This window comes from Prosopis cineraria, unplaced genomic scaffold (assembly GCF_029017545.1).
Source record: "Prosopis cineraria cultivar Desert tree isolate PC_DT_omini unplaced genomic scaffold, ASM2901754v1 PC13, whole genome shotgun sequence".
In the NCBI taxonomy this organism is placed as follows: Eukaryota; Viridiplantae; Streptophyta; class Magnoliopsida; order Fabales; family Fabaceae; genus Prosopis; species Prosopis cineraria.
This window is the reverse complement of record NW_026555344.1, coordinates 27854131-27881463: the sequence shown is the minus strand read 5'-3', so window position 1 is coordinate 27881463 and position 27333 is coordinate 27854131. Positions and strand designations below refer to the sequence as shown.

At 30.6% G+C, this 27333-nt stretch overlaps 1 protein-coding gene across 1 annotated transcript; it reads right to left on the bottom strand.

Moving 5' to 3' along the window:
* Positions 1–1800: 1800 nt before the first annotated feature.
* Positions 1801–12118, bottom strand: LOC129289976 (uncharacterized). The gene is made up of 4 exons (XM_054926712.1): positions 12017–12118; positions 10971–11161; positions 3472–3562; positions 1801–2550 (listed from the first exon to the last, which is right to left on the bottom strand). Exons 1-4 carry the CDS (start codon positions 12116–12118, stop codon positions 1921–1923), a joined length of 1014 nt encoding a protein of 337 aa, XP_054782687.1. The 3' UTR covers positions 1801–1920.
* Between the last annotated feature and the right edge of the window lie 15215 nt (positions 12119–27333).

Sequence of the window (27333 nt, the reverse complement as noted above, 5' to 3'; positions counted from 1 at the left end):
AAAAATTTAGAATACCATACGCTCCTGCGTGAATAATTGAAGAGCAAAAGTAATTTTTAACCAAAAATTATAATGAGAATAGGAAAGGCAGAGAATAAAGTTTTTCTTTTTTTATGCTATTAACATTTTTTTTTCATTACTCTTTTCTCCAGACTGTAGTTGTGCATTGTTGCTAATTGTATAATATCGTTTGAAGTTATAATATATAATACTATCTCTATTTTTATTTTTAAGTCTTTTTCAACATATTTTACTAGAATTAAAAAATATCTTAAAACTCATAAACTTTCTCTAAAGATTTAATAAATTGCCAACTTTTTTCTTCTTAAATACATATACCTTAATAACATATTTTCTTTCACTCAAAATTTAATGGAAGATAAAAGAAAAAAATTGTAATGAAAATATAATTATATGCTCGTATTTATAAATAAAACTAAAATATCATTTTCTCTCTTTACTTTGAGGGAATATTTCTTTTAATGTGAAGTGAGAAAAGGAAAAGCATGTTGGAACTCTCAGGGCTCGTTTGGTTCACTTGAAGCATTTCAAAAGAAATGGAATTGGAAAATGATTTGGAAATAGAATTAGAAATAGAATTGGAAAATGTTAAGAGAAGCATGTTTGGCGGACTGGAAAAATATAATGGAATCTTGAAACAATTTTTATTTAACAAAATATTAAAAATAATAAAAGATAATATTATTACCCTTTTCTTCTAATAGCCTTGTCTCTTTCGTCCTCTCTCATCAATTTTACAGATCCAATCCATAGAAATCAAGCATAAATCATCATCAGTTTTACTGAGATGACGATTGGCGACACCATTGAGGTTAGGGATGACAGCAAGGTTGGGGACATTCAATGGAGGATGATGTTCGGACGATTGCAAGGAGCATCACCTTCAATGGCTTGGCTCCGATGACCCAAATCTACAGGTAGGAGGAGCAACTTCTACAACTGAACTCTTTGCCAGATGCAAGGAGTTGCTTCCATGGCTGAATCACATAGTCGAAGAAGAACACAGTAATGGAGAGAATAGAGAACAGTGCAAAGGTCGACAGAGGAGGGTGGAGCCAATGCTAGAAATTTGAAGGAGACAATTTTGAAGATCTGAAAGAGGTGACGGTAGTGTATGAAAATGTGAAGGAGATGGTGAACGTGGTTCACCAAGGAGATTTAAAAAAAAGTGAAGGACATTTTGGTCAGTAAAAATAATTTCCTAAGAAAATTATATTTTCCATGGGTTCAGCTTAGGAAATTAATTTCCACTCTCTTCCTTGAAAATCATTTCTGAAGAATTCAATTTGATGTTAACTAAATTTAAGAAAATGTGAAATTGCATTCTCTTTCCTTTTCCTGAGCCAAAATTCCATTGAACCAAACGGGTCCTTAGTGATCAGTCTTCAACACTCTCTCTCCCCCCCCCCTTCCTTTTTTTTTTTGGCATAAAATTTGCATAACCTACATCTAGCATTTTCACTATATGTATTAGGTTTCATGAATTTCTTTCTTTCTTTCTTTCATTGCTTTTACCAAATACTTCTTTCCCATATTTAGAACATTACACAAAACAAACGAAATTGGACACAATTTCTTAGGTATACTATTTCAACAATATCAAACATACAAAACAATTAACTGGCAAGCTCAATGCATGCATGTTGGATATGTGAAATAATATCCAATTTGTATATGCAATAACAACAACAACAACCAACCCCAAACCTGCATAAAGGAGGAAAGTTGTATTAAGTTCTCAACAACTAATGTAAAATTTTATTGAATCTCACGTAGATATTGACAAAATGAAATCTTTATATGTTTTGAAATAAATCCAATAAAGTCATGAAAGCATAAAAATATTACAAATACAAAGTAAAAAAAGCACCACCAATATTAGCAGGTGAGAAAACAGCATTACTTAGGATGTGCGAAATCCCTTACAATTTTAACAAAGTTTGTGATTGCAAAAACAACGACAATAATGGCCGCTACTGTTGCGGTGCCTCTCAAAAGGTCCGGGAAGTATACTGAAGATAACAGGGCAAGAGTTTTGTTATATTGGCTGTCGTAGTGCGTGTTCAATCTGTTTGAAACTGTGCCATAGCATGTGGAATTCAGAACAGTGTTTTTGCAAAGAATATTGATCAGCTGTGCCAACTCTTTGTCGCTCCCCAGATCATGAGTAATAACTTTGTCCTCAACCATCACATCTACATCTTCTTTACTGTGAATGAGATAACCAATGAGAGCAACATAACTGGAAACATAATGATGCTTAGAGTAGGAATATTGTTCAAAGACCATGAGGTTGCGTAGGACAGATTCTATGGAGTAGTCAACCCTCAATTCTGGGATTAGCAAACGAGCTTTGAGCCTCTTTTGCAAGAAGCCAAAGCAAATCAACCGATTCAAATATTCCTCTTTCTCGAACTTGACATCTGGCAAACATGTGTTTGAAACTTTCTCAAAAGTTATCCCTACCCCCTTCAACTTTGTCGCAGTCTTTATGATGGGAAGACGATCATTCTCATCCGGGGTCAAATCCTGGGGAATCATAAAATATCTAATTAAATCAGAGAAATGTTTTGGTTTGTCCCAGTGTTGCTTCAGCATAAGGATCATAAATTTCAAAGTAGTGTCGAGCAAGTTCAAGAAAACTCAGACAGGCCAATTCATTCTTTCGACTGGTGGGTACAACCTGATCATATAATGTATTCAAGCGATCAAATAGAATTTGATTTTCAAGTAATATCAAATCTCTCTCGAAGATCTTCTAATTGTAGAATTCTTAAATTGGAAATCATGATCAAGTTCTCCTTCCTTCTTTCTCAAGAAAAGCTCCATGATGAAAACAGCATCCGATAGCATCATGCGCACAAACCTTTTTGTCTCAAAATGAGTGTATTTTTCTGAGTAACACTTTCTTATTTGTTCTTCTTCCTCTTCAAGCCTAGCAGTGTATGATTCTAAATTCTGTCTGTCCTCATCTGAAGATAGTTTATCACGAAAATATCTGAAATACAAGTATTTTTGTTGTTCTATTGGCTCCAATTTTGGATTGTTATGATGAATTGGGCCAATTGAAATCAAATGAGGAGTGAAGGCACCTTTGTTTTGCTCCCTGAGATCTTCAGAAATCTTATAAATGCAACAATCTTGAGAGAAGTTCGTCACACTTGATTCATTGAGGATGTCCAAAATTATGTACTCGGAAGTACCATCCATTGAGTCGTGTTAGCAAAATTTTGATGATTCTGCATAATCATAGACATTGTGCTTTTTTCTGGTAAGTAATATTTTGTATTTAATTTATAGCGTTAATTGACTAAGCTTTTGTTGACACACAAAAATGTTATTCAAACTAATATATTAAACATGGATGCATGCATAAAATCATAGTATGATAAAATGAGTGAAAGTTAAAAAAAGTTAGAACATCGACTAATGAAACATAAATATGCAAACCTCGGAAGAAACGTCCTTGTACTTTTGCTCTTGTTGAAGCTGAAGTGCCAGGCTCCTCTGCACCAGCAATTCATCTACTTCACCCCGACACCTTACACGTATAAATTGAGTTCAATTACTAATTTTCAAATAAATTATTAGGTTGTTCGATTGTTTTTTTTCCCCCAACTTGTCCTCAAAGGGTCTAATTTGTCTACATCGAGGATCTGAAAGCAACATGCCAATGATCTCGTTAATTTAAACGAGTCAATATGTCTTGTTATCGGGACTTACGAGTTTTATAATGAAATACCATATTATCATTCATGTTCTGGTTATCTGGACTTATAAGTTTTATACTGAAATATCATATTATCATTCATGTTTGAAAGAAATAAGAATAGTTGAAGAATGAATATTCTAGGAAGGTACAACGAGGAGTTTCTGAGTCGCCATCTGAAGGTTTATATAGAACAAAATGAGATATCCAAATAAAATATCAAATTAATCTACAATAGTTATAATAAATGTGATCGGTTAGTCTAAACAAAATAAGAAATTACAATAAATGAAACTAATAAATCAATTATAGTGAGATCATTTTTAAAACCCTCCCAAAAAAATCAGTTGTTTGGCAGTGACAACAACAATAGTAAGAGCAAACATCAACTTTTGTATGACAAGGAGGTTTCAAAGAGAGAAAATATAAACAAACCATGTGCATAAATCATAAATCATTAATAAACAAAAGCTTGAAATCATTTTTGTAGAAGATGAATCAATTAGCAAACAAGTTTGAAGTGATTCTTAGGATGAATCCCTCTAAACAAGAAAATCAATATTCCCCGGCCAATAACAAAAATTCAAAAGTGATTCTCAAAGAAAATGAATCACTAGAAACAAAACTTGAAGGTGAAAACTCATGAGTGATACTTGAAGAAATGAATTACTGGAAAAAAAACCTCCAAGGTGATTCTTGAATAAATAAATCACTAGACGAAAAATCAAGGGTGATTTTCAAAATAATGGAACACTAGGCAAAAATGACTTCGAAGTGATTCTTGGAGAAATGAACTGTTAGGCAAAAAAAAAAAAAAAAAACTAAGAGTGATTCTTGCATAAGTAAATCACTAAGCGAATTTCACAAGGTGAACCAACAATGTTAGAACTAATAGAAACATCAAAATATTGAAAGCAAAACAAAGAGGGACGGCTAGAGGCTAGATTTTTACTAGAGAAAGCTCAAGCCCAAACAAACTATCAAAACTTCATTGACTAGCTAAGGTTCTGATACCATGAAAGAAATAAACATAGTCAAAGAAAGAATATTCCACAATATTAATCACCATTTGAGGTTTTATATAAAACAGAATGAGATATACTAATAAATATCAAATCAATCTAAGATTATTTTATAAATGTGATTGGTTACAAAACAAGAAATTATAATAAATGGAAATTATAAATTAATTGAAATTAAATAACATTTAACAGTCTTATTACAAGCAACTTTGAAATTATGTTGCTAATAGCTCTTAACTAGATTAAATGTATGTATATTTTTCAAACATTGTAAAAAAATGTTTTAATAGCATATATTTTTAATAGAAGGAGTTCAACATTATTTTAGGGTATACTTTCCCGTTATTTAGCCTTAGGATTTTGTACTTTGCATTCGGAGAGGATATTTGTGTAATTTAGGTCCCTATTTCTTCCTTGAGAGGATATTTCAAACATTGTAAGTTTGCAGCAGTTGCGTATGAGGAATTGTAAGTTCTGGCAAAGGAAAAAGAAAAAAGAAAAAAGAATTGTGAGTTGGTTTAAGGGTAATGGATTTAGCTAAGAAATTTAAAAGATATTTCTTGGTAATTATCACTAGAACAACAACAAAAAAGAACAATTCATTAATTTGATTCTTACAATATTAGATTTTGATTGGGTGTGAAAAGTGAAATGAATTGTAATCCTAAAATGTTAGATTTTAGTTGCATATATGGTAGGTGACATGACATCACGTGGTAGAGTGATGTGGCATCAAATAAAGTATTATTTCTTAAAAAATGTTTTGGTAGTGACAAATGTCGCCACTAAAAAGTTAAAGAGGAACATTACACAAAAAATGAGTTTAAGATGCTAAACGCTCTTGGACCTATAATTTAAGAGTTAATTTACTTTCACCCAATATATAATAATCTATAAATTTTAAACTACATTCATATATAAGAATGAACGTAGAGAGGGGGAGGAGGGTGGAAATGAAAAACATTCATGGGTAGATTTGAGAATTTTTTTTTTTTAAATGTCGTCATATTTGGGGAAAAAAGTTGAATGAAAAAGTTCTTTTTTTCCTAGATATAAAAAAAAAAACAAAAACAAGAAAGTTGAAGGGAAAAACATGGGTCCACGGGTTGTCTTCCCCTTGATTTCCTCTACTTCCAATTTTCTTTCCTTAAGTAAACTGGAAAAAAAAAAGTGGTTTTGCCTCTACTTTTCTCCTACACTTTTTTTTCCCTTCACTTTTCTCTTCTACTAAACACAAGATAAGATCTTTTAATTTTCGTGAAATTATAAATATATATATATATATATAATGTTTTTAAAACATAATTTTTTCTTTTTCTTAAAAGAAGTAAACTTCATGAAATTTACGAATTCTTAATTTTAGAATATCTATTCCCCAGATAGCTAGCATGCTAGTAGATCTGATCTAATATTGGATTGTAAGAAGGTTAATTAAAACAAATAAATGGCCAATTAGCCCTTACAATCGAGTACTAATAGTTTATTTTGTTTTAATAAAGTCCTTATAATTTGATCAATCAAATCCATTAGTCCCTAAGGTTAACATTATTAATGAATGATTAACTTTTCAAAAATGAAAACACTTAAAATTTATAGAACAATTGATTTAAGGGAAAATTATGTATAGGTCATGTGGAGCAGACTTGTTTGCAAATAAGTCCCACATAATTTAAAAACCCTGATTAGGTTCTTTGAGACTTAAGTGTAATTTGAAATTAAGGTACAAAGACAATACTGTCCTTACTTGTAATAAAACAATTGTAACTATTAGATAGGTGTAGTTGAAGTGATATGTGAAGTTTAAAATTTAGATATATACAGTTACAATTGTAAAAAGTTAAAGTGATAGTTATAAATTATTGATGAAGTAATTGTAAATAATTAGTGTTAAACTTTGTTAGTAACAAATGATCCATTTAACTATTAGATATATAAAGTTATAAATATAAAATATTGAAGTGATAGTTGTAAATTATTGATGAGGTAATTATATAAATTAATGGTAAACTTTGTTAGTAAAGCATGATTGATTTAAGTATTAGATCTATGTAATGTTATAGTTATAAAATGTTGAAGTGATAGTTGCAAAATTACTAATAAAGTAGTTGCATACAATTAGTATTAAACTTGTAACATGTGATTAATTTAACTATTAGATATGTGAAGTTACAATTGTAAAAAGTTAAAGTGATTGTTATAAATTATTCGTGGATTAGTTGTAAATTACTTGATTGGCATAATGCATTTTTATAGGGATATTATTGTCTTGGCATCTGAATTTTAAATTACACTCAAGTCACAAGAAATCTGACTATGCTTTTTGAATTTTTCCAGATTTGCTTGTAAATAAGTCTTCTCCATGAAACCTACATGTAATTTTCCCTTGATTTAATACTTTTAGCCAAAAAAGCAAAAAGAAAAATTTATTTAATGCAATGTTTAATTTTTGACAAAAAATGTGTGTTATTTAAAAAACATAACCTAATTATATAAATCTTCAATTCCAAATATCACCTAATTAATTCTAAAGTTATATAATATTTTAATAACAAATTAAAAATTCTTAATTTTATATTTTGAAAGTAAAAATTAAAGAATTTAAACCCTTGGCGATTAACATATTTAATCAATCAAACCATAAGGATTTAATGAAGATAAAATAAAATATAGGGACTTAATTTAAAATTGAGAAAAATTAGAGGGACCTACAGATTAATTTTCTTATTATCTTTTGAATTATGTACTCCCTCCGTCCCAAATTATAAAACACTTTTGAAGAAAATTTGTCATTCCAAAATATAAGACTCTTTGAAAAGATTAATGTTTCATTAAATAGGTTTATTCTAATATTACTCTTTCTCTCTCTATTTAATATTAATGAATTTAAGGTTATTAAATGAAAGGTATTTTTAAAAGTTTATATTTTTGCCTTAAAAGAAATAGATTAGTTAAGTGTATTTAATGATAGTTATTTGTATATAAATTTTTTAAAAAATATTTTATAATTTGAAACAGAGAGAGTGCTTAATTGATGGACCAAAAAAAAATCATTACGTAGTTAATTAAACGCATTAATTCCCTTTTGAACCAACTCAGTTACTTTTGCAATAATTATGGTTCTATATGCCAATACCGATCCACTGAACTTTTTCTCTCCCTATGTGTCTGTGTAAGAAAAAGATAATTCTGATATTTCCACAAACTAATTTAATCAATTATGCCATTCGGGGACGAACAGATCATTTTCATTTAAGTTTAGGAGCTCGCTCTCGGAAGAAATGCATGCCTAAATTATACATATATTCTCTTTGAAAATAACTATGATAAAATTAATTTACAAGTCTTTATAATTTTTCTCAATTTTAAATTGAATCCCTATAATTTATTTTGTTTTACTCCATTCCTTATAATTTGATTCACTAAATATGTTAGTCTTTGAATGTTAAAATTATTAATGAATAATTAAATTTTTGAAAACGACAACATGACTTTTGAAGTTTATAGAAATTTTAATTTAATACTTATGGCCAAAAAGAAAAACAATTGGTTAGATACAATGTTTACATTTTTTTTGTTAATTTTTTATGAAAACTCTAAATGTATAAAAATTATTTAGAAGACATAATTTAATTATATATTTTGAGTTATAAAAATTATGTAATTAATTGTAAAATTATATAATTTTTAATAAAAATACAAAAGTTCTTAATTATTTTTTAAAAAAATCAAGGATTTTAATTTTGAATGATTAACAAATCTAACAGATTAAATTGGAACGGTCTGATTAAAATAAAATGAATTAAAAACTTAATTTAAAATTAAGAAAAACTATAAGGACCTAATTATTAATTTTCTTTGTAACTATATATGCACAAACTTCTACAAGTCTCATGATTTGACAAAAATAGCCTAATAATAATGTTGATTTCTTCTATTAAAATTATCTCTCATAAAAATAATTTATTTCAATGATTTTTTATTTTATCTTAAAAAACTATCTACATTTAATTTAGAAAGAAAGACCAGTTAGTAACAAAGTTTAAAAATTTCTTATAAGACGGATCGATCATGATATGACTTCAATCCTTTATTATTTAATTACGTAAATTGGATTCACATAGCGATGCACATGCTGCTCTCTTTATAAATGAAAGTATTAACTTTTCATCACCAAGTCATCCATTTAATATTTATAGAAGCAGAAAACACTAGATTTAATGTTTGATTAGTAGCACGATGACATATATATATATATATATATATGTGTACTGCAAGAGATCTTAATTGTTAATCAAATATGATACTTAGTACACAAAAACTCATCGTAACAACAAAAAGCTATCACAACCTATTTTTGCCATAGAATCTGCCGTTTGCCAATTTGATTGTGGAAAATCTTTTGCGTTAGATTTGCAAATTTTCTATGACCAAAAAAAAAATGCTGAATCAAGGACAGATTTGCAGTGCAATGATTTTTTTCACCACTGTTAATTTTCGGTTTTTCTAAACTGTTGGACCCAAACTAATCCGGATGAAGCCAAAATGATATCTTTTTGGCAAAAGCTGTTGTTGCATTTTCAAAATTCAAACTAGAGACCTTTACAGGGTATGATATAACTCTTTTAGTAGTCGAACCAAAGGTCTTCAGTTGTTTTGTATCAATGTTATTAATTGTAAAGTTTTTCCCAATCTCTTAAAATATATATATATATATATATATAATTGTCCATTGATTACTTACAGTCCGTGAGCTTTGAGCATGTGCCGCTGACTACCTCGCCAAGCAAGCTGGTGCTGTCATGACAGTATTTCATGCATTTTCTTTTAAGCGGTGAGAGAATGTGGAATGAAAATTAGGGCAAATAAAGGGACGAAAGAAATAATTTTTCCCCCTAATGAACGGACAAAAATGGGGCATAGGGACAAGCGAGAACGTGCACATAAGCATCTGCTAAAATTACAAAACTCTAAACAATGAGAATCTTCAAAGGAGGAATCTTTTCACTAAAAAATTTTCAGGTCAATAGCCAAATTAAAGCAAAACAAATCATTTTATTGCATTTGGCTCTTCTTGATTATGAAGAGATAAGATCTATTGAAAACGGTATTGAAAAATGAAAAGGATTAATTATAGAAGTAAAGTCGTTAGGACCCGGCATCCACTTGTACAACTAAAGACTCGAGTTTATATGACAGTGGCTTATTCATGGTGAAGTCAGGAGTGGAATCGATTTTCCCCTCTTGGCCTGTGCGAGAAGGAATCATATGAAACGGTCCTCAAGTCAGATGAATAAACAAAACAAAAAGCTCTTATTGGCACAGTGTATATTCTGATGGATGTTAGTTTTTGTTTTATTTGTCTGGTAAATATGGAATTAATTCATTCAAAGAAACAAAGAGCTATAGGCTTTTAGTAAGCTGATAATGGTTAACGTTAAATTAATGATTGTTTGTTAAACATAGAGAAACATATATATGACAAGCTGGCGTGACGGGTAGATTATTTTTTAAAAAAAATTAAATAATGAAATAAAAATAATAAAACACTGAACCATTCAAAAAATGATTTAAATGATCAAGATCTGGTGTACACTTCTTAATTAGGAGATGAATAGCAGATCCATTTGCTTGTTGACAGTCAACCCCTTCTTTCTTTATTATTAATTAAAAAACTTAATTTTCTGATTTTAAATTAAATATACAAGTACAGAACGAAATCAATTGGCGTTTATTAGATTTCAAATATTTTCTCATATCTACAGATAATTACCAATTACAAAAAAGTCAAAATATCATCTAAAGAACCCTATAGTTTTTTATAGTAAAAAAACCCTTTATAATTTTGAAATATCATTGCACCCCTAGGACTTAACTAAAAGTGAGATTTAGATAGGAAAAGACCTGATTACCCTTGTCACTAATATCCTACAAGTTGTAATTGACATTGCCTATATATTGATAATCACTTGTTAATTATGTATAGTAACTTGTTAATATCTAAATGCTTTAATTTATTATATTTATACAGGAGTAAGACTTGTAAAATCAAGCTAGGGCTATCAATTTTTGTAACTTGTTCATGAACAAATGTCTGCTCATTAATTACGTATATGATAACTTGTCAATATCTAAATATTTTTTGTTTATACAAGATCAACACTTGTACAGTTAAATCAGGCTTCTCAATTTCGTAACTTGTTCGTGAATGAATGTCTTACTTCTTTGCCACTTCATAGAGCATTTTGGCCAAATGCTCATTTGTGTAAGCCTTTGATGAATAAGGTGCAAGTATTTCAAATTCAAACTGAGAAGGCTCTACCATCTTTCTCTTTCCCTTCTTTTTTCTCTTTGCTCTTGGGCTCAACCACAACCTCTTCATTAGCTTCTTTATCTGGAATCCAATCCTTGCCTTCCAAATGCATATTCATCTTTAGCAAGATAGCTTATTGAATTCTTGTGTATCCTCTTCCTTACCCTCCACATACTTGATGTGATACCTCTCAAGTATTTTGGATACAATGTGGGGGGTAAAATAATAGCCCCCTTCATTTTGTGAAGAATGAAATGACATAATTGGATTTCTTACCCTTGATGATCATAGGCATTATCCCTAGCTCTATCTCATTTAGCACACTAAAAGTAGTCCTCTTATTTACCATGAATCTTGCCACAATGTAGGCAAGAATTTAGTGCTTGAATGGTAGTAAGGTTGGTCTAAAAATATGCCCCTTCCTCACTCCCTCAGGCACTTTGTCTACCATGTATAGCTTTGTATCTTTTATTAAAGGTATAGTAGTTTTCCTCCTTTTAATTATTTGACACCTCATACTCTTTGAATTTTTTAGCATCCTCTTCATATACCAGTCCTAAGATGTCAGCTAGACTTCTAGGAGTGAAATACAAAGGCATGATACCTCTTAGTTTCTTCATCATATGTAAAGTTAAAATGAAATGCCTTGATTGCAACAGGTGAATAACTATCATTGATCTCTAGGAAACTTCAATAAGGCTTTAAATAGTCATCCATATTGAAATTATAGGCTAAGAAAAAAGCATTATAATTTACCTAGTGCCCTTGGACAATGATCTTGTCCTTGTATTTTTGATCATGCTTCATTATTTGCTTAGCTTTATCAAGTAGATTGTAGTCGTTCATCTTATGTTCTTTGTGTTGAGTAGGAGACATATTACTACCATCTTTAGCAGTCTCTTCATATCTTTCCTAAATAGTGCCCTCGAGTTCTTTCCTTGGGTTCTTGGGAACCTTCAATTGATTCACTTTGGGTGAAGATGATGAAATAACAACCTTCTTTACTTTCTCCTCAAACTCTTTTCCTTTTTCTAAAACCATCTGTTCGCCCTCCATCTTCTTAGAGTTTACCCCTAGGTATTCCTAATGAGGTGGAGAGTGAAACCCTTTTGAGCCTAATTTAGTCAAGTATAGGTACACTGGTAGTATAGTCATCATGAAATAACCTTCCTAATGATCATGCAATTTAGTAGGAGAGGTTATGAGATCAATCCTCAAGTCGATCATTGTAAAGGTATGGGATAGTGCATTACTATGTGCCCTCACCTAAGTAAATGGGCTCAAGAGTGTCCCACTCCCCCCATAACTCAGTGGTACATATGTTGCCTACTTCTTTACTAAGTAGGAGAGGTTATGGGATTAATTCTCAGGTCGACCATTAGGAAGGCTTTAGGATGGCTTACTATAGCATACCCTGTCCTGAGTAAATGGGCTTGAGAGGGTCCCACTCTTTACTCCACCAAGGATACCTGGGGATTACCCTTGATAAAGGGGGAGGGCAACCCCCATCATCCCCTTTCTTCACATTTGCATTCTTTGTTTTCACTATTCTGACTTATTAGGTGATAAAGGAGTACTCAAAGACTCAAATAGATATTTTTAGAGGTTTAATGGTGAGAAAAGTATTTGGGTTTGTTTTGAGTGAGTTTGAGATAGAGATTTGGAAAGGAATTATAGGTATTTCAAAATCACTCAGACAGAACATTTGAACCTTGTGAGAGTGCAACACGAGCTTGAGCTGTGGCCTAATGAGTACATACATGCATACATGCATACTTACATACATATATTTCACAAATCCACATGCATTCTAGAAATGTCCCACACATGTTTTAGAAAAAATCCCTTTTGTCAATAATCAATAGGAGTGACCTATCTAATCCATGCAAGTTTTAGAATCACAAGAAAAAATAACATAAAGAGCAATTAAAACATGCAAGCACAACATCTAATCTATATGAAAATTAAGATGATTAAGAACATAGATGTTATCAAATCCATGTCAATTTCAGTATGCTCCCTCATATGTTTTGGCCATTTGGGTAAACATGCTCTCATGTAGCCTCAATCACGTGTGTAAGCATTTCCATCCATGTATGTTTGAGTGTGTAACATCCTAAAAAATTAACCCTTGATTAGCTAAGTAAAATGAGGTTAATTAAGTAAATTAATGTAGTGTGTGGTTATAAAGAGATAATAAATGTTTTGGATTGTTGTTTCAACTCTAGGATTGAGCTCAGAGCAGAGTTGGGATACCTAGAACCTTAAAAAGAGAGGGAAATAAAACATGGAGATATGGCTCTATGCCATATGCCATGGTGTGTGCATGACATGCTACAATGCACGAGCCACTAAAACATGAAGCAAACATCTTTGTACCACATGCTGTAGTGCATATGTAAAGTGATAAGTCACTTACACTCCAAAATAATTAAGTTAACACTAATATAGTATTAGCGGCAACCTATGTCATTCTCTACTAAGGAGGCTAACTAAGGTTAATTAAGGCTAACTAGTAAACTAAACTAACCAAGGATTGATTAATTTTTACTAACTAAATTCATTGGACATATTTAATTAAAAACCTAATAATTAACTAATGGAATGGAATTGTGAGTGTTTAACCCTTTCTAAAGTAGAGTCCTCGAAGTTATGGGATGCTAGATTCCTTATCTATTCCTTTTAATTAGGCTTAGGTTAACTTATAGTCTCTTGACCCAAATTAAACCTTTTACACAATTTTGTAAAAGTTTGCCTTCCTAACCAATTCAATTAACCAAGTCCTTGCATAATTTTGTACAAGTCCTTAATCAATTTCTTAGTAAAGTGCAAAATGATCAAAATCTCTCTTAGTATTCCTCAAGTGCTGCTCGACCTATGGTATGTCAAATGTACAATTTTGCACACAATACATTTTATCAAACACTAACCAAACATATTTATGCCTAGCCAATATAAGACACATTCAACACAAATAAAAAATATATTTATATGAATTACAATGTATTGAAGAAAATTTTCAACAACTACACAAAGTGAAACTGAGTGAAAAAACACTAAAGCAACAAGTTAAATTTGTCATTAAAAACAAGATATAATAATGCTTCTAATTTTAAGAATAAGATTACATCAACTTAGGTTTAATGGGGAGTGGCTATAACCCTTAACCTTCCTTGAGATACTTTAAGACTCCTCTAGCATCCTTCTCTCCTAACACTCCTTGTAGATTTTGCCTCTAGTCATCTTGGAACCAACTTGAGTACAATCCTTCTACTATGGCTGAACCATACTCATGAACACCTTGAGGATTTTAAAGCCAAACCAAGAAAATGAAGTTTAGGGTTTAAAGAGTAAGGTGGAAGAAGAAGAATGGTGAAGTCAAATTAGGATTTTGATTGTTGGATCATGAGATATGAAGAAGAGAAGGTGAGATAGAGATGTAGAACATGAAGAACAATGAAAAGAATGAAGAAGGGTGGAGGCTAGAAAAATATTGAATGGAGGTGGAATGAATGATGAAAATAAAATTAGAGTAGTTTGATTTAAGTCTAGGGTGAGTGGGCCTAACTATAGTATTTAGCAAATGGGTGAAAAATGACCTAGGGTAATTTTATTCTTTACTAGAGTAAAATGGACAAAAATTTAGATGAAATTGGTCTAAAAATTGAATTAAATAAAGCTAAAGATAATGGGAAATTAATAGAGAGAGAGTGAGTGAAATCAAAATGTGGTATAATGTGTGCAAGACCACGCAAGGCTTGTACTTTCACCCTAAAACTCAAGTGTTTTGTCTCTTGACTCATCTAGCATTCCAATCTAATGGTCCTCATACACTAAATATAAGGTGTGTAACCCTACACAAACAAATGTGACACACAAGATCAAAGTTCAAAGCAAATGGATAATAATTTGCATTTTCAATTAAAATTAATTCCCAAATATGTGGCACAATGCAAATTAAATAATAAAAACTAATTTTGAAATTACAAAAGAGGTTAGGGGCGTGCAATTCAGCATAAAAAAATGTAAACCCACACATGCACTAAAATGACCTAGCCCAAGTGCAAGACAACAAGTCAACTCGAAACTTTAACTTTCTAAAATTGTCAACTTGTAAAATTAATTACTCTCAATTTAGAATGAATTTGAAAAATATAATTGGACTATTTTTCTTTTGGATTGATAATGCATCTTGAATAATTTTCTCAAAAGTCCAATTGTATGACCAAAATGCCCCTAATGTAAAAAATCCTACACATAGGCAATTTTTCACTATCAATGCAATAAGTGTGCAGTTTAGGCAAATATAACATGATTTTTGGTGAATAATAATAAGGAAAAGTGTGTGATAAATTTAACTTATCAATATGTCATGCATGGCGGCACATGGTAATGATTCTGCAGTCTTAAAGGTGAGAATTAGACAAAAAATAGGGAAGAAATAAAGGAGGAAATGAGGAGCATATAAGGAGCTCTGATAGGTCTTGGAGTTTTGAAGTACCTAAACACTAGAGGTAAGTCTCCCAAGCATTGATCTTCCTTCCTCTTTCATTTTTTCTTAAGTTTAGAAGTTAAGGTTTGCTAAAGAAGTTGATTTTCAGATTTATGGGGCTATGAATCTAGACTCATTGACTTCAATAGAGTTAATGGAAGTTGTTTAAGATATTTGAACCCCAGAAAAATCCATAAATACATTTTTATTAGTTGGGGATCATAAACATTCAAAAATTTCAATTAATAGGTTGTTAGAGGATACTTAATGCCATTAATGATGTATTGGGAGTTTAACAATGCTATTGGGAGCTAAAGGAAACTAATAATCCCTATAGGTATCCTTGTATCTGAGGAATTAGAGTTTTGAGTTTTAGAAACTTTGAATGTGATGTTGGAGATTATCCTAATGAGGATATTAATGATTGTTGATGTAATTTAATATAGATTAATCACAATTTGGCACCATTCAAGCTCTATGAAGTTTTGGAAGTGTGCATTTGAGGGGTAAACCTTTAACTTTTCAAAAGTTTGAGATAACATAAAAAATCTCTCTTATACTCTTGTGTGTTAATTAGTTACTTTGAACTATAAATTATAATTGAAACTTGTGTAATTGTTTACAATGCAATTGTGGCATGCTATAAATGAAAAGCACATATATTTAGCATAATTTATAAGTTGATTGATTTGCTAAAGGTATTGTAAAATGGGTAATATAATAGTTGGATAGCAAGTCATGTGGAGAAATGATTGAACTTAAGAGCAAATTGAAAAGTAAAATGATTGGTGGAGATTTTGTGATGTATTATATTGTGAAATTATATATATACATGTGAACATGTGATGTAAATATTAGGAGAATATGATCATTTGTGAGTGCATAACAATATGGAGTTTAATGATAAATTGTGATATGAGATTGTGATTAATAAGAAATCATGAGTATTATGATTACCCTTAGCAATGCCCACATTATGGAAATTTATACATGCTATGAAAATGTTCCACTTGCGTATGGCATGATCATATAAGGTGGGAGTTTGCCAAGGAAGAGGAGCAATGAGTTAAAATCCATATCGTATGGCCACCATTCAGAGCTTGATGGCTTGCCTAGATATATTTATATTTATATTTATCATCCTACTTGTTTGATAAGGGATTGTCCCATAGTTTATCAAGGAGCTTGAACCTAATCTATTTTTCCACTTGTTTAATAAGGAAACTAGTTTAGGGAGAATGTTATCCTATAGTGTGAAATTTAGGAAAAACTATGACCTACAAGTGAGTTAAGTAACCTAGATCGAGCAGCTTCTCATACATGAAAGGCTAGGGTAGTTTCATCACATGGAACGAGCTCAATGTGTAATAGCCCATAGTTTCATGTTGGAGATATAAAGAGGTTATAAAGGAGGTATGATCATAAATATTTTTATTAAGGGAACATGATTGTCTATATTGTGACCCTTATAAAGAAATCATGTGATATTACACTACTATAAAAAAAAAGCATATTGGACTGTTCTTTTAGCTTATATTGGACAGTTATAAACTATCCAATATGTTGCCATCATATATTTGTAAAATAAATATTAGACAGTTTAAAAACCCATCCAATATAGTATTCAAATTAGGGGTTTGGTAGAAAAGTAGAAAATTCATATATTGGATAGTCATCCCTATAATCGTCCAATATATATCTATTATTTGATGATTCTAGATGTAACTGTCCAATATAAGATCAAATATTGGACAGCCATTTACATAATCATCTAATATGTTTATAATATTGGACAGTTTTGTTAAATAACTATCCAATATATTACAATTTTTTTAAATATACAGACTGCATTTCTTGTAACCCTTTGCAATTGTACAATACAAATACAATGACTAGTCTAATATAAAATTATACTAAACTAAAAGCAATTATAGTAAGCTAACAAGTTTATTAATGTAACATCCTCAATTTTAAATCCAAATTAATTAAGCTTAAATAGACTAATTAAGTGTATCTATGAGGTGTGTGGCCAGAGAGGCCTAACGAGTGTGTTTGGTCTCGATTTCAATTCTAAACATGAGTCCAAAGGAGAATTGGGTCACCCAGGAATAGAAGAGGAAGAATTTCTAAAGGTAGTAATTTTGTGCCACGCGCCATAGCTTGTAGTTGGTCCGCTGCAGCGCATTGTGCATCCACCGCGATGCATGGTCAAATTTTTGCAGTATTAAGTCGCGAATCTAAAGTGAAAAAGAAAAGAGGAAACAAAAGAAAAAGAGAGAGTGGCAAAAAAGCTGAGCTAGGGCTTGAAGAAATTGATTATTGGAAGTAAATTGGAGCTCATAAACACCAAAGGTAAGCTTTCTAGCTTAAATCTTCCTCTCTTCTTCCATTTTCTTGATGGTAGAGGTTAGGGTTTGATTGTTGATGGTGATTTTTGGTCCATAGAAGTTATGGGCCCAAACCCATTGACTTAAATTGAGTTAATAGAAGTAGATTGAGATAAGTAAACTTGATATTTATGATTTTATAATGATTGGTGGTTGGAGGACATTAAATGTCTAAAATTCTCATAAATTTGGTGGTTGGGAATAATGTGGCTTCATTAATGCCTATTTATACTTAATGAACATAATTTATTAGAATTACATTATTAATTACTAAATTTTATTCTAATTTATTAAAATTAAATTTTTTAATAAATAATTTTCTTATTTATGTCTTAATTAATTTAACTTATTATAGTTATTTTTCAAATTAATTACATTTAAGCAATAAACAATTGAGTAATAATTTACTCTAACTAATTAATTAAATTAAATTATTTAATTTTTAACATTAATTAAATTAATTTACTTTAACTAATTACATTTATGGCGACAGTTAATCTTAGGATTGTAGTTATAAATGAAATATTTTAAGTATTTAATTATGAAAAAGCCACTTGCTCATATATTGCCACAGGTTTTTGAGAAACTGTGGTGAAAAATGTATCATTAAAATTCTATTTTGCACTAGTGAGTACACGGCTTCACAACTCAAACCAGTCTAGACTCTCTTCCCTTGGCCTGATCACTTTTCAATCTTGTAAACATGTAACGACAGGGGTGAGATAAAAATTTCAATAACAAAATATCTCACTCTTATTGACTATCACATGCAATAATATAAAAGTAAACATAGTATACCATTACAACCTCATAAAGTAGCATTTACATCATATCACATTTCATTTTCTACTTTTCATCAATCCTAAAGGATTCCATGCTATCTCAAGATATTTATCATATCACATAAAATACTAGCATGATCTCTACCAACCAAACCTCCAAATCACCCTGACACGAAGCCATAGGCTCATCTTAAACTAATATATGCTCTCATTAGTCTTGAGCTCACCTGCAGTGGTAGAATCATCCGGCCAAAGATGTTCTAACGCACAATACGGACTATGGTTTTCTTCCAATACACATAATGGGGCGTCGTTGACTCCAACCTATTTCACTAAGATACTAAGGAGTCTCTCATCTCCAATACAATACCTTAATAGGCACCCAGGAGATCTTCTCGAACATAGCACCTTTCAAGGCACTAAGGAGAATTATTTTTAACACCGCACCCTAACAAGGTACTAAGAAAACCTTACCATATAGTCTTTATCATCTCCTATACTCGGGTGAACTGCCATCACTCAGATTATGCTTTCTCGAACCATTTAAGGTTCCCTTTTCACAATTTACTTTTTCTTATACATAACATATATATATATATAGCACTTTACATTACAAAACACAATTTCAATGCTCGCTTCAACCAAAAGTCATTTCACACACACAATCACTCCGTGCCACAGAACATGGTCAATTCAAAATTAGTTCATGCATTACATAATATATTAACATACAGTTACAATAAATAGTCAAACAAAGGAAATTATTCGGTTACGTCAACCCTTCTATCACTAGAAAGGTTACCCGTGAATTTTCACTATCGTACAAGCTTATCTCAAGCTTCCTTTCTCTACCCACTCACCCAATATGCCAATTTGAACACATTTGGCACATTTTAGTCCATTGGTCTATTTTGACCAAAAACTCATTTTTACTATTTAGGGCTATATTCATCCGTAAACTCTTTTCCATTTATTCATTCTAAGTCCATAACTACCCAATTACCACTTTACATCACCTCAATCGGTCTTATTTCATTCAAGACAGATTTTCCCCTAACTTTCTCTCTCTAAAGGCCAAAATTAAGCCTCTGGGTTCAAAGCTTTATGTTCAGCTCTAAACTAGTCACAAAGCTCTAATCTAACGTCCAAGAACCTTTTTATTACTATTAGGCAAGAATCAAACCCCTCAAATTCCACTGATTCAATTTCCCTATAACTCATTTTTAGAGAAATTTGTACAGAATGGAAGGTAAGAGTTAAACGTAGCTTACCTGGCAAGTTACTGATCCGAATCACCTTCTACCGCTCCAAAATGACTTAACCTATCTTTCTCAGCCCTTCTCCTCTCTCTATTTCATGTGTTTCTCAAATTCTCTCCTCTGAAATTTTTGAAAATTCACGACTTATGAAGTGAATTTCTAGTCCATAAGCCATGGCGCATGCAGCACAAGTCGCGACGCGTGGCACAGTGAGATTTATTCTCACCACGCACACTTGCTTCGACCCGTAACGCACTCCTATCACCCATATTGCTCATATAACACATAAACAAGTCAAAATGCCAATTAATCATCCAAATCTCTAATCCCACTTTAATTTCCACTTCATCCTCGATTAACCTTTAAACTTAGGATTAAGAAATTCAGGATGTTATACAATGCACTATGGCACATGGCACTGAGGAACAAGCCACAGTGCACCCCTTATCCTTTACACTATTTTGTTATTTTCAACTTTTATGCAAATGCTTTGTTAAAAATTTGTATTTCATGCTCCCCTAAACTATTTTACTCTGATTTATGATTCATGAAAGTGTATTTAAGTGGTTTAAAGGTTTGAAAACTTGGGGTCCCACTTATATAACTTTTATAAACTTGATAATCTAGTAGGGTTATTCCTTTGATTACTTTAGTTTTTGAACAACATGTGGATTAGTAAGAGAAATCTCATAAAGTGTGTCTCTAATAAGTTGTTCTTTGGCAGTCTTATCCATGCAAGCATACATTCCATGTCCTCCTATGTTTCAAAGAGCATGTGTCAAGGTGAGCTATCTAGAAGTCCAATCAACATGAGTGATTACTCCAAATCACTTGTATTTGGGAGTCTGGCAGTTCTCACCTTCTCTGGACATTTAATCCTTACGAGCATTCCTTCTACTCCACATGACTTTTAGATAATCCATAAAATGTCCTTCGCTTGAATCAAATAAATGTAATACACGATAGTGCCTCACCCACAATAGTTTCCTATAAGAAATGACAACATACACAATAATGAGAACCAAACATTGAGGTCACCTATTATGTTGTTAATTACAACATGGATTTTAATCTATCCCTCTAGGGTGAACTCTTACCCATTCACAAATGATCATTCCAAGCCAATAATGATTATAACAAACTTTTTAACAATAAAATCCAACATCCATCATAGTCAAATCATTTGCATCAAAACATAAATACATATATATTGATTTTTCTTGAAAAATTATCAATTTACAAAACATTTTCAAAATCAAAGCATATCATTTTCACATATGAAAAAATCATTTACAATTTCACAAATCCCATAAACCAATCAAACAAGCATAGAAAGAGAACTAGGTTATTCGATTACCTCAAAACCATCAATTACCAAAATTTACCTCTTGTGTGTACGATTCATTCAAGCCTCTTTTTGCTCAAGAATACCAATTCAAGGTCAATCTACAATTATAACACCATTTCTTCATCAATGTATAAACATCAATTACTATAATCTTTGCTTACTTGAATTTCTCTAAACGTGTTATTCTTCTCTTTCTCTTGCAACTAAGATTATTTATATTATCCACTAGCTTAAACAAAGTACCATTAATTAGTCTAAAAATCACCCTAAGATAATTACATTACCCTTAAACCATCAATTTATGCATAGGTTTGGGTGGAAGCCACTATCACCACCATAATTCATCATATAAACCCTAAACATGGTACCTCATTGGAAACTTTTATAAACTTCAAATACATCAAAAGCCAATTTAATTGGTCAAAACCTTCCCAACTCGTATCAATTAACCATGAAAAATCCCAAAAACCCAAATGAAGACTAAGCTAGATAGATGGGAAAATATCATAAAGGAATTATCTTAGTGATTTCGAGCCTTAAACTACTTGCAAATATTGAGCTTAGTGTTCCATAGTAGAGTCGAAAGTGTCACCTTGCATTCTCTCTATCCTTGTTTCTATTTTATTCGTGTTCTTGTGATATGATTTTTGACATTATGCTGTGGCTTAATGGACCAAATTCCTATCTACTCATCACCAATTGGACCAAAATGACCCAAAAACCTCTTCTAGCCCAATTTCAAAGATAACAAACCATCCAATATGCCAAAATGTCATCCCCATATCATTCTCCATCATTAATCATCCTCAAATTATGAGTTTATCCTAGATTAATTTAATAAATCTTTTGTTAAATTTTTAGAATGTTACACTATTAATCCAAGCACCAAAATCTGTTTTCAATATATGAATGTAATTCCTTGTTTTCTTTCTATTATGGTAAGATGAAAAAACTTGGTGTTCCTTTATCCCTCTTATTTCCATTTAACCTCGCATGTTATTTCCAAAATCTATTTTGACAATCCAGATAGAATTCCAATTGATAGTATCATAGTATTTCTGAAGTGAGGCCTCATTAATAAGACTCTGGTTCTCAATCTTTGAGAGCAAAATTTAAAGATCCTTCCCCTATTGCAAGATTTTTTAATTCTGATTTACTTCAAGAAAATAAATGGGACATTACTAAATTAAGTAAGCTTGTAATGTAATTTATTGCTTGAAGAACCCAATGAGTTGTGCTCCCAACTAGAGCCAAAAATAAGGGCTAAGTCTAGTGTAAAGTCCTGTCTCATAATCGGGCTTTACCAGTCCACATCACGTAATCAATAAATTAGAATCAAAGTAATAGCCCTTTATTTATATTCAAATCACGGGATCTCAACTTTTTAAAACATATATTCAAATAAGAAGGCTAACGGAAGCGTAAACACATTCAAACGACTCAAAATACATATCATTCTCAACCCTGAAAATGGGCCATGTGTTGCGACATGTGGCACAGAGCCACATGCTCTATTTCTAATTGTGTTATGCCTCGCGGCGTGATATGCCATGTGCCATGACGTGCCAATCTAAAATTTTAGCAATCATTTATCAGCAACTAGTTCTTGGGATTGAAATTCAAGATGTTATGCCTAGAGACCCTATTTAAATAAGGGTTTGAGCTTTAGAAATTAATTTTTTTTTAAAGTAGCAAGGCTTGAGAGCCTAGCCCTAATAAGCCTTGTGAAAAAAGGCTAGAGTTCAAGTGACCCTTCGAGCCCTAATAAGCTTAGTTATCTTATACACACACACACACATACATACATATATTTGATTGATAATAACATAATTTGGTCAATATTTATTGTAAGTGATGAAGAAAAAGTTATATAGATAATTGACATTGAAACTCCACCTATATCTTTAACAAGTGGACCTACATTTGAGATATCTAATATTTTATTTTTAGATGATGATGAAGATGATTTAGATTTCATTAATGAAGATTTTAATTTTCATTTTAAATTTAAAATTTTGAATCTTTGTCAAATTGTATGTTAAATTTTATATGAGATTTTGATTTGTTTTATGTTAAATTTTAGAATATTCTGTTTAAATTAAAATGTTGAATTTGTTTTTGGGAAAAGAGGCCTTGAGGACCCGGTCTTAAGCCCTTTAAATAAGAACCAAGTCTTAGAATTAGGTTAAATTTTGGATAACTAAATTTTAGGGCCTGAGCTTTTAAGAGACGAGACTTTAAGAGCCTGACTCATTCTAATTCCACTTCTACCCCTAACAATTGGATACAATTTCATCATATTCTTTGAAATTAAACTAGATATTCTCAAATATTTTAATTCTTTTTTTTTTGTCGACACAAATATTTTAATTCATTCCTGTCCTGCCTTCCACACATTTTGTTTGCATTTAAATTGATGTATTTTTTTATTGCTTCCTCATACAAAAAATCAGGGAGATTAAAAGACCTTGTTGGAGACATGGAGCATAGCGCATTTTCCGAATCTCGAAGATTGAAACTATCGCCAAAAGTGTTGCCAATTTTAAAAGATCTTGTCCGCACTACTTTTGAGGTTTCCAAAATTTCAAGATTAGAGCAGTTCCTTGATTGTTGCAATATACTCCCCCCAATACTTATTTTAAAATATTTTTAACTATTTTACTGTAATTAAAAAATATTTTCTAATTCATTAAATCTGTTTTTAAATGAAATTTTTTTATTATTAATAAAAATAAGAAGACAAATATGCATAATATATGATGAACTAAAAATTTAAATTTATAATAAAAGTAAAATTAAAAAATGATAATAAATAATATTTTATGTGCCTTATATCCAAGATTAAAAAATTATTTTAGATGTTCAAAATTTCTTTAAACTTGTTCAATTTTTAAAAGTATAAATTTATATGTATAAAAAATAATAAAGTATCAGGCGCTTTTAGAATATTTATTAAATTAACTTAAAACTACAAATTTTAAAAAAGGTATATTGTTAAATAATTTTAAGTGTAAAGATTACTTATATATGCTTGGATTAAAAAAGGATGCAAGGTTTAAATAAAATAATAAAAAATATAACTTTAAATCCTTGTACTTTACTCGCATTTTGATATTGGTCTCTGTACTTTTTCTCAATGTTTTTGATCTGTATATTTTTATTTTTTATTGTTTTAAGTCCCTTCATGAAGAAAGTAGAAGAAACTTGAAAGGACCTAAAATAATAAAAAATAAAAGTATAGGAACCAAAAATATTGAAAATAAAATACAAGAATCAATAGCAAAATACGAGCGAAATATAAAAACTAAAAATTATATTTTTTCTAAAATAATTCATCAAAGCTAAAGAAGAAATTTCTTTTTTTAAAAAGTACACCACCCAGTGATTTTGAAAACGGCCAGGGTTGGTCTAGTAATTCCTTATTTAGTAAAACCGAGCATACAGTTTGCTCAAAAAAAAAAAAACCCAGTATACAGAAAAAACAAAAGAAAAACTTAATCGTTAAAAAAATAAATAAATAAATAAAACAAAACAAAACAAAACGAAAAACACCTAGAGATCCGCGTTGCCCAAATTCCATTACAATTTACAAATAAAACAAAAAAGTCACGTTCATAATACCCTAAAGGGAAAATATCATCTAAAGACCCGGTAGCTTTTTAAAAGTTAAGAGAGACCTTATAATTCTGAAAAATCACGTCATTCTTCTATTACCTAAGTGAAAATAAGATGTAAGGGGAAAAGACCTTATTACCCCTGTTAAGTGAACAGAAAACATAGCTGAATGAATATCTGTTTGTTATTAACATATGATTACTTGTCAATATTGAATGGTTGCTTGTTTACTTAAGACCAATACTCATACAATTATTACATGTCCTGTCAATTTTTCAAGTTATTCATGAATGAATGTGTATTTATTAGTTATAAGTGTTGGTCATAAATAAACAAGCAACTATTTAGATATTGACAAGTAATCATACATAAGTAATAAGCACATATTTTTTAATGAACAACTTAAAAAAAAATTACTAAAACATGTTTAATTGTATAAATATTAGTTTTGAATAAACAAACAACCACTTGAATTTTGACAAACAACTATACATAAGTAACAAGGTACCCATTTATTCATGAATAACTTAGAAAAAATATAGGACATGTAATAATTATACAATCATTGATCTGAATAAACAAGCAACTATTCAGGTATTGATTAGCACCGAGATATTATTAACAAGTGAATATTTGTTCAAATGTGTTTCACATTAACTTAATAGGGGTAATTAGGTCTTTTCATCCTAACTGTTAATCTTAGTTAAGTCTAGGGTGATAGTAATATTTCAGGCTTACAGTGGCCTTCGTTATTAAAAAGGTATAGGGGTCCTTAGGTAATATTATTCCCATTTTCAACAGCATAAAAATTTGAGCATTTAGTTTTCAAATTTTCTGCTAGCTGCCCCCACGACGGACCCACGTTCATGTTTGTAGCCAAAAGAAAATTATGCAAGATGACCCCAAGAAATATTAGTCCTCTCCCCTTAAAAAAAATTAATTTTGTCCAGCACCATAAAAAAAATCACTTGCCTCCTTAAAAAAATCCACTTATCCCAGTAAAATATTCATAACCTAAAATTTTATCTATGTATTGTAACCTTAAACAACAATAGTTTTGAAATGAAAAATTAATAATTTAGAAAAATTAATTTGCTTATAAAAAAATTTCTTACATGCAAAAGACTGAAAGAAGGTATATGTTTGAAATGAGAGCTGATAATATAAATTACTTCTCCCAAAGTACTAAGAGTGAATGGTAGATTATTTCTACCAATTTATTTATTTATTTTAATTATAAATTATGCCTCTATAATTCAATTTTCTAGGTCTGTCATTGTTCATGACTGACTTTGCTTTTTCAGCGTCCACAATTTTTCTTTTTTGAGTTGAAGGCAAATTTGCTATAAAATTTTTTTATTAGGTGCAACTAGTATCCTTAATTTTTAATTGGCTTAATGTTAAGTCCAGAAATTTAAAAATGGCACAATGTCACCCCATATTAAAGTTTGACTAATGTTGGCTTAGTCGAACAATTTTAACAAAAGTGAAAGAATAATTTTGTCTGGAAAATTGTTCTAATTAAATGAGTAATTTGTATCATAAACTTTAAATGAATGTAATATTTTTGGCTTATTAATGTTCAAATCAGAAGTAGAGGATTCAACAAATTGTTATTAATGTTAAAATTAAAAGAAGGATTCAACAAATCATTAAATGCAAGACTAACTTAATACAATAAACACGCTTCATGGACATGCTCCCAAGCAAAGTCAGGACGGGTCTTTATTTTACCCTTTGAGTAAATCCATACATGTGTTCATGAATAGGTCTAGGCATGTGCGGGCTTAATCATGAACAAATACAAATTTTCTCAAACTTGTCCATGGCACATGGACTAGCCCAAGGTGAGAGGGATGAATTAAAGGGATTTGGACTGAATATTTGTAGATCATGGTAATAAATAACAAGTAAAAATTCTGCAATTGACAACAACGTATGCAAATTTTGACAAGTCAATCTCTAGTTATTATAAATCGCATTTTTAAAATATATTTTCAAGTTACCTTAAAAAACTAATGTGTTAAGAGTTCTACAATATAATTAACATCAACTTTTGTACAAATTTTTACAAGTCAATATATAAATTTTGAGTAAATAAAGACTTGGAAGAAAATTATTTGGCAAGATTAGAATATTTTGTTGTTAACATCTGAACACTTAGTTGTAAGTAACAAAATAACATCTTGCATTTATCTCAGGGGTATTTTAGATTTTTTACATCGTAATATTTTTTCGCTAAGGTCTTTTGGGTTTGCAGAAGAATTTAAGAATTATAAGGGACCAAACTGCTATTATCTTCGTTGTGGGGCCGCTCAATGACATTCTCCCTCTTTCTTAAATTAATGTTTACGTCTTCACTTAGCCTGTCTCTTAAAAATCTATTGG